Source organism: Plectropomus leopardus, chromosome 11, assembly GCF_026936395.1.
Source record: "Plectropomus leopardus strain MGB_pleo_1.0 chromosome 11, ASM2693639v1, whole genome shotgun sequence".
NCBI classification, from domain to species: domain Eukaryota; kingdom Metazoa; phylum Chordata; class Actinopteri; order Perciformes; family Serranidae; genus Plectropomus; species Plectropomus leopardus.
The window spans coordinates 12,147,906-12,165,778 of NC_142186.1; the positions used below are offsets into that span (position 1 = coordinate 12,147,906).

General features: G+C 39.0%; 1 protein-coding gene across 2 annotated transcripts in view; it reads left to right on the plus strand.

Moving 5' to 3' along the window:
* Positions 1-17,873, plus strand: part of LOC121945336 (CUB and sushi domain-containing protein 3-like) — a 235,458-nt gene that overhangs the window by 2,735 nt on the left and 214,850 nt on the right. For both annotated transcript variants that reach the window (XM_088084026.1, XM_088084027.1), the window contains exon 2: positions 14,853-15,075. In XM_088084026.1, the coding sequence (XP_087940152.1) occupies positions 14,853-15,075 (223 nt within the window). The remainder of the gene's footprint in view (positions 1-14,852; positions 15,076-17,873) is intronic.

The window sequence follows — 17,873 nt, forward strand, 5'->3', positions numbered from 1 at the left end:
ATCCATCGACCGGACGACGATCAATCAAGTTCACAATAATGAAAGAGTCACAGAGTCGAGAGTGCCCCATTCTCCTGACACATGCTTGTGTAAGCGGGGGATAATATTCATGAGAGAGAGCAAGGTTGTTTTTAAACTATAAGTGATACAGATTGAAATTTGGGCCACAGCTTCCTGGATCTGCCCTTTATATTGATTAGGATTATTAAAATATGAATGTTATGTTGCTTTATATTTTTATCTTTATTTTCAGATTATAATTTATCCAAATATCCAGTTTCTGTCTTTTGGGACTTCTTTATTCAGGACAGTTCGAGTATCAGGGGACATGATCGTCATGGGAAGTTGGAGGGACACCACAGGAGAGGACAAACAGTACACACAGGCACTGGCCTGTTTCTCGCACTGACATTAGCTTGTCAAATGACAGCGAACGATTAATGATAATGAACAGATTGTTGAAAATTGTCCATCTGTTGTGTCCCGCCACTTCTGTTTCTTGTGATCACACTTTATTTGTCAAATCTCATAGCTTCCATGTTTTGTTCAAATGTAGTTGTTTTATAAACTCTATACCAGGCAGTCACTAATTGCTGGTAATCAGGTGGGCTCTGCACAGACAGTAATCTGGCCACTGAGCCCTTGATGAAGACTTTCTCTCAATGTGATTATGTAAACAGGCTGGAAAGGCTGCTGGGGCTAATCAGGATTACAATTTGTCTGTGTAATTATACACTATCTACAGGGAATTTGGGGCATTATCCCACTGCCCCACAGGTTCTTGATCTCCACAGCAGGAGAAGAAGTAGAGCAGAAGTATGAGGGAAAAGGTGGACGGTCTCCAGAAGCATCACCTGCAGGGTTCAACTGGAGCTGAAGGGAACAATATGTAATTTTCTAGGATACAGGAACTTGGAACAGTAACAATTTTACTCCCTGGATTCCTAATGCCTCTTTTAGTGCTGACATCTCACTGGATAGCCCTAGTGGTGTACCAAAGTAATACTCAGCTCACCCACTGGCCTCCCGCCCATGGCTCCAGGCCTGGGCCAGGCTCTTAGATGTTGCTGACAGGTAGGATATAGTTTGCTGGTTCTGATTAAGTCCGTTCTTCTCAGGTATCAGTTTTAATATAAGCAGTGCTCTTGGGGGGAGAGAGATTGGCAATATCTTGTCTTCAGGAGGAAAAATAGCTCACCGTTTGTTGAGATTAAATGTAATAGGCTGAGGAGCGGCTGCTTCCAGAGTCAAGGCTGCACATTCAAGGTGGACTGTCTTCTCCACCTCAGGTGCAGGTTTCAGAAGGGATTAAGCTCCGTTAACTGTGTGGAGGCACACTCCCAGATAAAAGTATGCAATCATTTAGCCTTATCCATGCCGTGGTTAAAATCTAGAAAAACCTGACGGGTAAGAATTTAGCAGTTTCATTGTAGCTATTTATGCAATAACTGATTGCTAAAAGTTCTTATTATATTATTTATGAGAGATGATACTCATAAACCAGTTAACTACACTGCTGTACATAAAAATCTCATATGTGTATCCCATGTGTTCATTGAAGCACAATAATATCCATAATCTGTAAAATCTGACATGTTTATTTTACTCAAAAAAATCTAGGAAACCAATTGCCTTGAAAATGAAAATGTATGTAATTCTTAATCTTAATTTAATCTTAATTTATATTTACTTTACATCAAACTGTTAAGTGTACTTAAAATTTAGTTTAATTTATAAATTTAGTAATTTATTCAATTATGTAAAGTGCCTGCAACTTTAAAATGATAAGTTAAATCAAATCAATCTTTCAAAGTTTCAGCAACCTCAGTAAACAAAGTTTACTGTGCTATATATCTGTATACTGCAAATTATTAAGTCATTATTAAGTCATATTTGTCAATATGTTAAAAAAAGAACTTGCAGATCTTCTAACTGCATCATTGACAAAATTGTCTCACGATCAAGTTATGAAAAATCTGGTTTACTCAAGTTGCTAACACTTAGAACAAGGTAATTTCACTTGTAATTTTTAAGCTGCCACAACTTCACAAAATTAAGAAATACAGCTAAATTTCAAGTAAACTTAACACTTAGATATAAAGTAAACATAAATGAATATAATTAGTTGTATTTACTTTCCTGTTTCAAGACAATCGGTTTCCAAGATTATTTTAAGTGAGATAAACTTGTCCGATTTTACAGTCTACCTTTGGATATTTTTTCCATTAATCTTGTAAAAAATTTTACAGTATACTCTGTTTGTGTATACTGTAATGATTCACTTCATAACCTGTGACCCGCGTAACTTCATGAATCTTCCTCGGCAGTGACCACTGCTGCTCTTGTTTATGTCTGTGGCTGTTGACTGGATATTTGAAATGTGACAGCAGAGCAGGCAGGGGCGAAACATGGCCAGGGAAACAAAGTGGGGGGATGTGAAGGTAATTGAAGAGGTAGACTGCTCACAGGATGTTGATTCCACAGGGTGCCTCGCAGCAATTAAAATGATAGGTGTGGATAGCTTAACAGATACATGTTTAGACTCTCAACTACACAGTTTAGCAATTAATATTAAGGAGGCAGTGCTGCACAACGCAAATTCCATCTAGTTAGAAAATAGACTTGGACAGGTAGAGCACAGATGCTCTCAGATCAGCAGCTTTAGAAATTATTGATTTCTTCATAAATGCCCCGTTGATGTTCATTTAACAATCGACTTGACTTTTTTGACTGTTTTCTATCAACTTCTGTAAGGATTAAAGTAACAGAAGTGTGATATGAAATGTATTTTCAATATGCGACAAAACACATTCAAGCTTCTGCTGCTAATATAAAAAAAAGATTTAGTAATAATCTGATTTCAGGGCTCCATGCTCTGAACACCGGCCTATAGCCCTGACCTGTGGCTGCATTTATTAAAGCACTCGTTCATCCATCTTTGTCCATTTCTCAGTTTAAAACCAGGTCTGTTCTTGGTCATAAGAGCACTATCAAGGACACACAGTGTCACTGATACGAAGAAGCTGAACCGAGGCCCAGCCAATATCATTAAACTGCAGCGGTGGCAGTTTTAGACCTGCAGTTCCAGTTCAACCTGTGAAATCTAAAAGCAATGACAGTAGCAGTAACAACAAAAGATAGTTAAGAAATGGCTTTTTTATTGTGCCACCTACAGGCAATGAGTGTTACATCTGCAGTCTTTTTGTTGTCTTCTTAATACCTGCTCTGTGTGTGTGTGTGTGTGTGTGTTTACTTGTATTTGATGCTTAAACATGCAAAATGTATTTTTTCTTTTATCACACAACCATTTTCTACTGAATCCTAGGACGACAGTTCACACAGCTTGGAGTGTCCTTGTGTGTCCTCTGTCTTCCAATTTTCTGCAGGCAAGGAAGAGGGTCTTATCTAAATGATATTTTGTAAATAAAAAAAAAAGAAAAACAAGGGGATGATGCAAAGGCCAGAAGATAACTAGCAATTTCGGTCGACTTAAACTTCAGTTAGAACTGCAATTATTAGTCCATTGATCGATTAGTCAGATCAATTGGAAAGCCACAACTACTTTGATAATCAAATAATTGTTTAAACATTTGCTGATTCCAGCTCCACAGATGTGGAGATTTAAAGTGTTGCCATGCCTGATAGCAAAGTGAATATCTTTTAGTTATGGACTGTTGGTTGAATGAAACAAAGAGACATTTGGGGACATTATCTCGGGTTGTGGGAAATTATAACAGGCATTTTCACACTGCTACTACACTACTTGACATTTTGTCGACAAAACAATTAGTTAATCAAGAAAATTATTGGTAGATCAATTGATAATGAATATCATCGTTAGTTGTGGCCCTAATTTGAGTATTACTAAAATAATTTACATATCTTTTTTTTTCTATTAGTTGCCTGTCATTTGTTATTTTTAATGCAAAACTCTTTGGCTGATTTTTCTGAAGCCTGTAAACACTAATGTTAATATGTATTTGTAATATGTATTTAATTGATGTTGCAGGTTAGTGTGACAAAGTAATGTTGAATTTTTATCAATTCATTTATGTGATCTTACAGGTTGTGCAATTATTGATGGGAAACTCCCCAAACACATGCACATACAACACAAACAAAAGCTCTAAAAAGAAAAATGCAGCTGTAACACTCATAATCTCCAGGTGGTGCTGAGGCTGTTATTTTCTCTGCCTGTAGGTGCAAGATCAACATGTCTGTGTACATGCAGGTGAAGGTTTTACAATATCTGGAGAATCTGCAGCCAGCTTAATGTTGATAAGGCAAGTTTGTGATTGAGTTTCAAGCGAGATCCGTGAGGTAGCTTTGCATCTAAAAATCATGTCCTCACTGTGTGAACAGGCTGTTAAGTGGAAGAAGATGTTTACTTGGAAAGTGAAAAACAGCCGACTATTTTTCCAGCCTGTGTGTTTGTCTTTAGATAGAAAAAGACAGATTCTTGTTCTGTTCTCCTTTCCCTTTTTTCGTTGGGGAAAGTGAAGTGTTGATGTTATTGTTTGTTTGGAAGATTGGAGGCTAGAGAGACAGGCGTCCTCTTAGATGTGTTGTTGGCTCACAGTTTTGTGTTGTACAGCAGCTCTCACAGTGGTGGCCTGGCATCAGGTGCAATATGGCTCAGTAGCACTTTGAGGAGGTATTGGTGTCTAGCCATAAAATACTGTATCTTCTGGGAAGTGGCTAAAGCACCAGTCGAACGCAGGCGCTCGGAAACAGTTATTACACTTGGCTATTCAGACACAAAACTTCTGTTATTTCCTTGCGCAATGGCGTGTGTGTTTGCGGTGTGTATTTTTGCACGTGCCAGCTGTGTTTCAGTGTGGCAGTGTATTTGATTTTAGTATTTCTCACCTCAGTGGTTGGCAATTTAAAACCACCAAATGGAATATTTCAGAGCCCTTTTCCAAATTGCAGTGACACACTCATGAGGTAATAGTCATTCTCTAGAAAGCCTCTTTTCTGTTTCTGTTGTATGGAGCCCATTTCCCTTTCATCAAGCATGCAGACAAGCATAGTGAGGGGCTGCGATTATGCACATTCTATCAGTATGAATTGTGAAGGTGCAGCACAGCCATGCAGATAAAACCCTTCTCTTTGGGGACATCAATTTAAGATTTCTGTCTACTAAGGTTGCTGTCTAGGCCCTTGCAGTCATCATTGTTGTATTCCTGGTTGTGCTGATGAAAAATTATTTTTCTCTTCCCTCCATATTTTATGTCTGTGGCTCGGAGTACAGCTTGTCATGGATCTAAGAGAAAAGTGCTTAGTTTTCTAAAAACAAAATTACCTCTAAATATAACTCTAAGTGCTGCAGCAGCTCTGATTTGATGCGGGGCAAACCCTGAAGATTCATGATGAAGGGATGACAGCAGACAGGCAACAAAAGTTTTTATTTTTTACTACTTTGCGCATTTCCTCTGATCGATGTTTATGCTCTGTGTTCGACACAATCTATAATTTTAATTTCCTCTTCTTTTTCTGGACTTTATAAAATCAATACCCAAGGGAGTGTCTATGTATAGCACTTCTGTGTGTCTTTCTTTGGTGCATATTGTAAGGGGTATGGATACTCAGCCACCAGGATGTTTGTTGACCTTTGTTTTGCTTGGTAAGGGCTCCATCTTTCTGCTCAGTGCTCTGTAACCAGGCCCCGCTGATGGATATCTCTATATTGTCTGACTCACCTTTAAGGTCAGGTGCAAATCAATGCTGGTTTTTTTGTACTTTGACTTTGATTGCTAGGAGTGGTGCTGTTGCCTTCCCCCTCTGTCTGTGATAGGCCATCATCGTGAACAATGATGAAATGCCATGCGGAAGAAGAGGTGTCCTTGACTAAGCATACACTACAGTCAATCGCGAGGAAAATGGAGTATCAAGCAGAGAGAGAAAATAATACATGCCAAAAATAAATCAAGAAGAGAAGCTTGAAAGCGCATAGCTCAGTAGGCTTGTGGATATTGGGCTTAGGATTTGTTTGAAGAAAGATACTGTGATGTATGAAGGGTGAAGGCAAAACTCTTTTCATGCATAGATCGACTGGTGGTCCAAAGCAAGGCTCATTTCTTTTTTAAGAGTCTGACAATGTGCATTTCAGTATTTCTTAGTTATTCATGTGATCAGATATTGATTTTGACAGAATTGCTTTGAATATTAATGCACAGTGTGAGTATTTACATTTAGGTCATGCATTTAGGTAATTGTTTTGCAACTTTGGAATAATTGATACTCTGACCCTTGTATCCTTATGCAGTCAGTATTAGTGAAACACACATAAAATGTAGACAGAAGTATTAATGCTTCTTCGTATTACTGGCTCTCGTATTCAGTGCATTGCAGCATGTCTGCTGTATCTACATAACTCAGAGAAAAGGGCTTATGCAGTGGTGCTCCTAAAGTGTGGCCAAAGGGGCCCAGGTGACCATTTGTCGCCCTAGTCTCTGTGCTGTGTCCCTCACTGTTGGCCCAGCATGTTGAATCGGTGTCAGAGATGGCAGAGCCCATCGCTGAATGAAACCACTGTGATTTAGAGTTTTTGTCTCAGTGCATAAAGAATAGAAACAGATAGGAAGGATAATAGAAGGATAACAAACAAATGACAAGTCAAGAGGGTGTCCAATTAAAATTAACTTGTCATCTAAGGTAAAATTGTTTTTCTTTATTATTCACTGGCACAAAGTAAATATCTCCTCTCATGCAGATGCAGAATGTATGTGCTCATTGGCCACCAGTTGTACCTTTTACGGTGTGTTTATGTGCAACTTTTTGGCTTAGACACAGGTGATGTGAGGCAACGCAGCAGTTGGCTTTTGTCACCACAAGTTCTCCGATGTCTTTGGGTGTGTCTAGGCCTGTAGAGGCTGTGGCATGCTCATTTTTTAAGCAAGGAAGTGTTAACTTGGGGAATAAGAAAACTTAAGGCAGCCACTGGTACCAACCATGTTAGGACAGCTCACTAGTAAGGGGGATAAATAACAATTCAAATTTAAGCTAAATTTAGGCGAGGGAACAACTTAAATTGCCATTTTCTAAGGGGTCCCTTAAACTTTCACCTCAAGATATCTGAATGAAAATGGGTTCTATGGGTTTCAGCGAGTCTCCCTCAAACTTGACTTGCTCCCAGGTTTTGTTCCAGGCTTATTTGAAGAACAGTAAATTGCCTTACACATACTTAACATGCTAAAACAGGATTGTTGAGGAGCTCAACTGTTAACTGTACCAGTATAATTCCACACACATCAAATATTTATTAATATAAGCTATAAAATAAAAAGCCAAAGTATAACAGTATGTAACTCCTTAACTCTCTATATTGACTTAGTTTTAAACTAGCCTTTATACATAAACAGCACAAGATTTTCAGTGAGCCCATCTGGCCAGCGATGTGAAAAAATTTCTAGTCGCTTACTGCAAGTCCACGTTAACTTCCAAGACTTTCTACATGTCTCTACATAACACTATTGTTAAAAACAAATGAACAGGTATGCTTAGGTAGCAGGCTCTGGTTTAAAAAGCCCCAAAGAATCCCAAATGAAGCTTGAACACAGGAAGTGCTAATATATAATAACTTGAATTTTACCATGGTGCAGTAGGAAAGCACTTAGTGAAATGCTTAGCTTTTTAAAAAGAAGTGTCATTGGCCTTGAGACATAAACATCTTATGAGTGCGTCAGAGCTCTTAGGCTGAAGGAACAAGTCCACCTCTGCTTTCTTTGGTCTCGAGGCTCCGTGCTTGACTCAAGCAGACGCTGGTTAACAAAGCACTACCTCAGGTGGTAGAACATGTTGGCAATTAGTCATATGGCGGCTCAATTGCAGGCTCTTCCTGTTCACTTGTTTAAGTTTCCTTGAGCAAGACGATGTTCCCGGATGTAAAGACTGTAAATGACTGCAATATAATGACAGAGTCTGAGGATGTTGCATCCTTTATTCTTACACTACAGACTTTGTTTGATCCATTTACAGTGTCCAATAGACATCACCAAATGTCCTTTACAAAGAGCCCTGCAGCTGATGTCCTCTTGCTGTGTTGCTTGTCTACACATCACAATGTTTAAAAATGTTACTGACTCAAGAACAATCTGTCTTTGATATGTGATGCATCAATGGTGTTGCTTTCCAGATGGTCCCTGTCCACTAGTAACCCATCAACTTTGCAAAGAATCTTTAGTTGACAACCTAAATGCCACTTTGGGAAAAATATGCATTGTTGCTCCATTAAATTTAAACTGAGTGGTGCCAAAGGGGGGCGCTACAACATTCCTTTTATTGCCAGTACATTGAAAGCCATTAATCAGGGCATAAAAACTTCCATTTCAATATTACTCTGATTGCACTAAGCCTCAGGGTTTTGTTAGATTAGATAAACTTTATTGTTTCATTGGAGAAATTGTTGTGGACATGCAGGCTGCCACATAAACTGGGGACAATAGACAGTCGATAAAAGACAAATACAGCTCAATAGATGGCAGATAAATCCAATACAGTTTAAGGACAAGATGTGGGGAACGGAAAACAATAAAACTTGCCAAACTAAGTGCTGCAGTCTTTCATCAGAATTCAACAGATTCACGGACGGCGGAAGAGAAGTGTCTGCCAGAGAAAAATCTGCCCAGTAAGATCCTGAAGCAGCTACCTGAAAGGAGCAGGTCAAACTGTGCATGTTTATTTTTCAAGCCTATTTAATCACAGTATGTTCAAAAATAGTGGATTGGGATGAGCAATCTTTCATACCCATCAGCAATCATCCATTACCCAATGGTCTGTTTGTCACTCATAATAATTGGGATGGCAGTAAATGACTCCGTCTCTCCTCTCCCTGCTGCACATAATCATTTCTCGTTATGGCACAAAGACAAATCGGCATTAATGGTGAAGGACATTGGCTGTTTACTTCTTTAAGGGGCACATATCCCTTCATACACTAGCTTATGTACTGGAAAGTCCAAATATTGTCTCTCGTTTTATTCCATGCTTACAGCAAAACTTAAATAACGCATTTAGCCTGCAATGAATCCCATTATCGATACCCTCTTTGATGCATAATGTATTGTGTTTACAAAATCAATCTTATTCTCTTTTCACACTGGGTACAGAACTGTGGTTCATTACCTGGTTCATTCTTCTCAAAATCCCTGTATTCACTGAGCAAAGAGGAGAGAATCACAGTCTTGTTTCATCCTTTGCATTAGTGAGAAGCTCTGCAAGGCCAACAACACATATAAATATGCATGTACTTGCAACCAAACACACACATTCAATTCAGACTGACAAAGAGACAGACACCTTCTCATCAGGGTGGGAGACAACTGTCATTTTACTGTCTGTGTTTTGCTCAGCAAGCTTAACAATCAGTTATAAGCATCAAAGGTGCGGTGCTGTGAAAATGTGGTATTTGTGTGCATTTCCAAAAAGGCCAGGGGTAAATGTAACTATTTGATGAACAGCTGGGACCGTTCTTGAGCTGTCTGTCAGCCAGCCTGGCTGCCTGCTGAGACCCAGTTTTTTTTCACGGACTTGTGCATTATGATACTGATTCATATTTCTGAACCGCATTTTCCCCACTGCGCAATCACAGCATGTTGTTAATTTGGTTTCTCATCACAATTTATGGTTGGTGTTGCAGCGTGGCGCTAACACGGGGTCGGAGAGAAAACGCCAGGGATTGCGTTTTACAATTGAAGTGATGAAGGAGGTTGGGACGGGCGACTAAGTGGTGACAGTGGAATTCAAATAAGACATACTGTAGGTGTAAGTGGTTAAATGGATTTAATGCATGTTCTCTGTCCTGTACGAGGAAGCACATGCTGTCGTTTCCCTCCATGTTCCTTTGAAGTAACAGGATAAATGTTTACAACAATGTTCTTTTTTTAGATGTGGCTTTATGGAGATGTCAGTGCTTAACATATTACAAGCTCCTATGATTCACTACATTGAAAAGGGGGATTCTAATTTATAATGGATAGCTTATAGGAAAAAAAAAGAAAAAACAAGGGGGGCCTTAGATAAGGGGTGGGAGTGACAGTGAATGAACATGTTGAGTGAGATGAAGAGAGGTGAGAAAGGAAGAGGTGAGAGTTGCAGCAATACTGAGGGATGAAAGGAATACATAGATCTGAGAAGGAGAAAGAGGGAGCGAGAGAGAGGCGGAGAGAGGGACATAGATATCTCGGCAATGAGCATCTGTTCTGTCAGCTTCAGGACATCAGAACAATCAACCACACAAACATAGCTAAGCAGTTCACACCAACAGCATTGCTCTGAACATTAATCATCTAATGCTTGGCAAACCCTGAAATATTTCAGGGTCTAATGGAGCTCTATGGGTGCTGTCCTTACTAAACTCTAGATGATACAAGCCTCAAATAAAAGCAGTAATAGTAGATGTTTGCCTTCTAAAATTGTGTGGGTGTATTTGCTACTAAATCCCAAACAAGGTTTAAAGGCTTCTCCATGTACTCTGCTGATATCCTCAACCAGCTTCAGGTTCATGTTATCCTGCGATGGTTAGCCGCAGTTATGCAGTTACAAAATTGTGTGGTAAGCTCTCTGCAACTCCGGTCTGTTATACTTGTGCTAGTGGTTATGAAGCAGTGATTAAAACTGCATGTCTCAGGTTTCATATAATTTTTTCTTGGCTGTTTTAACTGTCTCACTTAAAATTACATTGGATAAAGAAAAGTGTTAGCACTAATAATTTTATTGTAACACTTAAAGGGATAACTCAACCATTTAGTGTCAACATTTCCATAAAATTAGGGGACTCATAAGAGAAAGATTTTTATTTTCAAAAAAAAGCGCTAAATCAGAGTAAAGGGGGGCGAAGAGATATCAAGACTTTTAATTGTTAGCATCCCACCTGGACATTATAATGGCTTCAGAAAAACATTGGACTCATATGTTGGGCAAACTTTATAATTCCATTTTGTATGGAGGTTAACATTTTAATAATGAAATATTTTATTGGGTTTTGAATATAGAAAAACATGCCAATACATAAAACAATATATGAAACAGTGTAATATACACCCTTAGACCTAATATACAAGATGCAAAACATAGCCCAGCTAGAGAATAAAGGAAACCTGAGAATAAAAACTAATAAAAACAAACAAAAAGGCAAAAATAATGAAATTAAATAAAATTACATTTTAAAAAAAATTAAGAAAGATTGCATATTCAGAGGTTAACATTTTTAATGTTGAGTTTTGGTCTCCATACCACACGACTAAATGTCGTTATTCTTTGTCAAGACAACGTTGGCGTCAAGCAGCAACATCCGAGGCTCAGAAATGAAGCCAATGTGGAAATTGCAGTCCATCAAATGGCCACTTGAGGCCAGCACCAAAACAGAGTAAATTTCCACAGACCTTCTCGTTAAACTAACTAACTTTAAAGCATGTTCACAGCCTGGTGCAAAAAAGGTTTTGGTTTCTGTAGCTTATTTCAAAATTCATGATTCACCCTTTTACATTTTATTAAGGCTCGAAGTTGCACATAATTAAGGGCGGGCCACTTGAGTGACAGGTTGTCTGTCAGTAGTGTCCTCAGCTTACAGTCAGATCCACCCCTCTCTTCTCCACAGCTCCAGCCTCTCCCCCAACAGATCACCGCTGGCTCCAGAAAACTAACATGCCGAATGCCCATATGCCGAATTCGGGGCTTCAAAATGACAGTCCACAAACCTATGGCTGACACTACAGAAGCTACGTCATTATTTATACAATTTGTGGTTGGCATGAGATCTCTGGAAGATGTTGGATTTTGGTTACCTAACAAGACAGTTTGAAACCAACAAAATATCAACATCATCTGTCGTCAGTTTTCTTTTTCAAATTGATGTTGACATTGGATGTTGTCCTGATATTAAATTTGGTCATCTGACATCACAACATAAATTCAACTAAATGTCATTGTCTAACAATGGTGGCCTGCTGGGTCAAGTTCTCAAACACTAGATCCTACATGTCCCATAATACCTCTGAACAGCATTTTTTATTAGGCCCCTCCTGCCTCCTAAATGCTCACTTCTTTCAAACTCCAAACCTCCAATTAGACCTCAAACTGAGATAAGCCTGATGACATTATCGGCATCTTTTTTTAGACTTTAGAAAGCTCCCTCCAGAGACACAGAAAACATTAGGCAACTGTTTCTGGCTGAATAGCACTCCTTGTAAAAGTTAACTCAGTGCATCTTTGTTTCTGCCACCTTTATTGCTGGATGCACAGTGCAGTTGCATCATCCTATGGCCATGGCCAAATAAAATTTTGTTTTGGAAAATGTGTGTAATGTATGCAAATGTAATCATAATTTGGCTCATAAAAATGGAAGAGGTGACTTTCCAAGATAAACAATAGACTGAAGCCATACACTAGTATTCAAATTGTGTGTTATGCATATCTGCCCTCATGATGGTCTGCTCCTCTTGCTTCTACTGAAGTGAATAAAAATGTTTTTGTGACCACAGCAACAACTGTAGGAGGGCTCACTTTAAGCAATGGACAGGTCTTCCTTAAACTTCATTTTGAAGGCCATTGTAACTAGCCAGAGAGGGTGTGGATCATTCTGTCATGTCTTCAAGTACGTTACGATACGATACGATACGATACGATACGATACGATACGATACGATACGATACGATACGATACAATATTGCTTTTCATTATCTCCAACTTTCCTTTAAAGTGTCTTCCATACTATCAGACTATCAATTGCTTTTATCTGGAAACATATGGAAAATGTACATGCTAGGAATGAATGTTGGTGGTAGCTTTGTAAAAATAACGTCAAAAAGGAGCTGACATCTTACAGGGAGGCTTTATTTCAGGTCATTAAATTCAAGAATGTGTGACAACTTGAGGGATAAGCTTAGTAAAAATAGAAACACATGACAAACCCTTATATACAGACCACCAAGCAACAAATAATACAGCTGTCACATGGCAATTACTTATCCACACTTAGAGTTTTACTGACAACTTTGTTGGATCAGTGAAGAAAGCCGTGAAGAGAGCTGGTAAATATGATATTCCTGAAAGCACTTGAAAGCAGCAATAATGCACCGTGTCACAGGTTGGATCATGCTGAACCTGTAGGCGGCACATCAATGCTACAAATTTGCCATGATCACCTTGTTTGCTCAATGCTGGTGGGGATAATTGCAACTTAGGCATGCAGCAAACCTTGGCGAGAATTTTCCCTCACTGTATTTGGAGCAGCAGCTCATCACCAGACACAACATCATAAACCTGTATAAGTGTGATGTATACCCGATCCATAACTGTATCTAAGAAGGTCAGGCCACTTGATCACTGGACATGGGAGGAGTGTACTGGTCCTGGGGGTAGGTCAGTTATCTGGACAATAGGTGGAGATACACTGTACTGCCAGAGACTGTGGGTCGGGACCCCTGTGAGGATAATATCCTGAAGGTATTACAAGATGTAAAGATTATAGGAAAAATGTTCCAGAGAATTATCATATTTGTGATAACAGAGTTGTTTTTTTATGAAATATAAACAGCTGGGAGGCTTTGTCCAAATATAATGAAACAGCTTGACAAGAAGGAAATTAATTGTCAGTTTGTTTCAGAGTTTAACATTTTGTTTGCTAACATCAATTTATAAGAAGCGTGCACATTATAAGGAAAAATTGCCCCTGTTTTTTTCTAGTTACAGGCTATTTCAGTTACATGGCCGCCAAGTGATCTGTGTGTTTTGCTTTGCTCCACATACTGCAGTGCGTGTGTATGGCCAACACTATGCAAAACATCCTTTACCTACCTAGTGTGAAAAACTAATTACACTAGGAGTAAATTGTGGGTGCGTAAACCATGCATCTTAATTAAGTTTGCATTTCATTAGACAACATGCAAGATAGCCTCAAATAAAATGGCACATTTTTTCCCGTTTTTTTTCCTGGTGTGATACAGTGTGTATGGAGGCGTGTTCAGACATCGTTTGTGGAAGTGTGGGAGTATCCTGGGTGTGGATGAATAGGTGTGATTGTGTTAGAAAAAGCGGTAGCCTATTGTAAACGTCTGCATGAGTGAGACACATTATGTTTGTGTTTGAGTAACTCTGCTGTGGCACATTTGCTCATTTACATTAAAGGTTACCCAAGCAATCAGATCATTGCAGTTTGAGAATGATAGTATAATGCTTAACCTCATATGTCATGGGTATTGATTTTTTAGCAAGCCAGTGCAGGAAGGTGCAAAGATATATGTTGTGTGGGCTGTGAAACAGAGTGTTAAGGGCTTGTGGCACCAAATTGGAAGACCTTGCTTTTCGCTTGTCTCTGGGGCTCTCTGACCCACTGGGAAGAAGTGGGCAGTAATGATACATCACTAGCTTTTTGTTCGATATAACATTGAAAAACATCACTGTAGTCCTCAATTATGCATTTCTCCTCTATAATGAAAGCAGTAGTTGTTGCAGCCTATTCCCTTTTTTTAATTTGAAGTGAAAGCATAAATGGAAACACAAAACTTGGCTCTTGTTCAGCCGGTTGCCAGATTTCCCTCACAGCTTCTGCCAGCTGAGAACAATGTGGATTTTACAAACAATTTGTTCTCAGTTGAAGAAATATTGCACCTGGACTTTACAGGGTGCACACAGTTGTTACAATAAAAATGTTACTTGGAATAGCATCTGTACAAGCCTGTTGGAAAGTTTTAAAGCCATTCTGTTTATTTATTGCTGCTTGGATGTATGCAGCAGGCAAAATTAAGTACATTTTCTGTACAATTTATTCCTTTTTTTCTTGTTTCTTCAACTGAGTCATACTCACTCACTGTGCATCTGATAATGTCTGTGTGTTTTCTTCTCTTTACAGGTTTTATCCATACTTGCGGAGGCACTTTAAAAGGGAGGAATGGGACGATAGAAAGCCCCGGGTTTCCATATGGATATCCAAATGGAGCAAACTGTACCTGGGTGATTGTTGCTGAGGAGGGGAGCAGGATTCATATAGTTTTTCAATCATTCGCAGTGGAGGAGGAATATGACTTTTTATCTTTGTATGACGGGCACCCACACCCAGCTAACTTCAGGACAAGGTAAGGAAGTGGCCCCGGAGTCACGCACCTTGAAGGCTGTTTTTAAAGGCTGGCAGGCAGGGACAGGAAGTAAAAAGGACGGGAGCCTTCAATGATCACTTCTGATCGAGGGTTCATCTATAATGTACACATGACAAAGACTGTTTGTTCTTTTCAGGCAAGTCAGCAGTAGTGTGTGTGTGTGTGTGTGTGTGTGTGTGTGTGTGTGTGTGTGTGTGTGTGTGTGTGTGTGGATTGCACTGTTTCCACTCTTTTTTTGACATGGGTTTGTTTGCAGAGTGTCACAAAGCTCATTTTGTGTTTTGGCTTCAGAAGATGCTTTTTGGACATTAAACTCACACACATTTTCAATGTAACATATTTATTTCTAAGTATGATTGCAATATTTGATACTCTGGAGAGTTGTGCATGTATAAATATATATATATACAATATGTGTGTGTGTGTGTGTGTGTGTGTGTGTGTGTGTGTGTGTATTTTTTAAGCAGCAAAAGGAAAAATACTACATGATTTTGTTCAAACACCACAGTACAAAAAAGCCCCAAACTACTTCTTCCATGAAACACACTGTAGTTGGGTTTGGATTCCCAGAGCTGAGAAACCCATCAACCCGACAGCTCTAAAAAGAATCCCAGGCATTTATTTCTGAATGAGCACGCTGTGCTGGCTTCAGTGATCCATGGGTCAGCTCAGTAGCCATTCTTTATTCAAATGCTTCACTGGAGGACACAGAGGTAGACAGAGAGAGAGAGAGAAAAAACATGGAAATCAAACACAAAGACTTTCACTTGTTTACTTTTGTCACTGAACAGACAAATAGCTGTTTACTCAGTGTGCTCTCTGCATTCTCACAAAAGCCTCAAATTCAAGTGGAGTGGGAAGATTCGTCTATGTTTGTTTTTACATTTCTCCCTCTCCTCAGTATCTGTCTCTAGCAGAATGATTTGGCTCTTGCTGTGTTTGATTTTTTACGGGACAGTGAATTCACTCTATGCAGCTGCGTGCTGTTCGATAATTGAATTTGATAACGAAAAATTGATACCCATGGCGAGAGGAAATTCCATGATTTTTGCAGTATAAGCCCATTGTACCGAACCCGCATGTAAGATATCGTTAGGGATGGACCTGAAACTGATCAAAGTACACAGTGCAGATACCGAAATAAAACTGAAGGCTAAGGTTAAGTTACAGACATTTTCTCAGCGAACATCATTCTTGGAGTTTATTGTGGAATATAACAGATTTTAATCCAGATATAATTCTGATGCTTTTTATTAAAAGTCCTCAAATCACCAACATGATCTCAATCAAACCCTCAAACCTTGTCAAGTGGTTTAACCATGTGGCCTGAAAGTCAGTCATTACAGTGACAAATGCTTTGTTGCTTGGCCATAAAAAATAAGGACATTAATAGTGTCTGACTTAAACAGAATCTGGACTACTGCATTCTTGGGAAGTTCTATCTCTTGCTTTCTCAAATGAAACCCTCTTGAAAGAATCATTTTTTGTTTGGATTTCCAAAGAAAACGGCACAAAGGTTTCCCTTTTTCCTTGTCAAACCAAATTGCTCAAAATAAACCCACTCTTTGCTGATAAGTGTGCTGGGTACTATGAGAAGATTATCTCACGTCTGAGCTGATACACACATCAGCTTTCAAACCTGTCAAAAGCTTCTTTTTTTTTTTTTTTGAAAGGACATCTTAGTGTCTGATTATCCACTTGTACTTACAAGCATGCTCCATCAAAGGTGAGTGTGGGGTCCAGCATTTCTCCGTGAAACACTCAAAAAGACTGTGCCAAAATGAATCCTCCTGGCTCATTTGTGTGGCTCGACTACAGTGAAAGTGGACTGAGGTCACATGCTAATACAATGGAGGATGTATAGCAAAGAGTGGCAATGAAGTGGAATAATTCAAGAGCTGATTCATTGTTGATACTTTAGCAGCTGAATCACTTTAGATACTTAAAAGATTATGTTGCATAATGCTGTTTTCAAGGTCAGGCTTATGAAAGGTTTGTCACCATGCTGGTTGACTCCACATCACTTGATGATCTCACATATATTGCTCTTGCCGCAAAAATGTTTAAAAAAGCCTCAAAATATAATGCCTTATGTTTGAGCAATTATCGAGCCATTCCTGACATTGCTGTGACTTTGAATCCGTATTTTGTTCTCTCCAGATGCATGGTAAGGAATTTGCAGTCTAAGCTTTTTCTCTGTACTAGTGAAATCATTGTTGCACAAACAGAAGTGAATCCATACCAAAATATTCAGCATTACCACAACACATCGGCTCAAACCTGTGGGTTATAAACAGAGGGCATTTTAATGTCGGTAATTTGAATTTAATGGCAGTAAAATGGCACAACATCAACAAGTTATGTGATCACACATGCTGTTGATGTTGCTTCATATGCTCAGATAAATTAATCGGCTGTTAAGTATAACTAGTGTTGTCACAGTGCCAGAAGTTTTGCTTCAGTGACAAGACTGCTGTTAAAATTCAGCAACATAATTAAACTGTAGTGCAATTTTAAAAATCAGCTCATCCTAAATCCGTGAAAAGGTGTTCAGAATATATACTGTATATATAACTATATAACTGCGCCTGTGGTGTCACTCTAATATCTGACGTTTTTGCGGGTCCCTGAATGCAGCGCAACAGACGTTGTTCTTTTTTATCTCCTTGGCAGCTGAATGTCACTTGAGAGGTGGATAATTGATCTGTTGATACGTCCACAGCTGATCAGATCGATAGATGAGAGGAGGTATTTGCAGATTTTTGTAAGAGAATGAA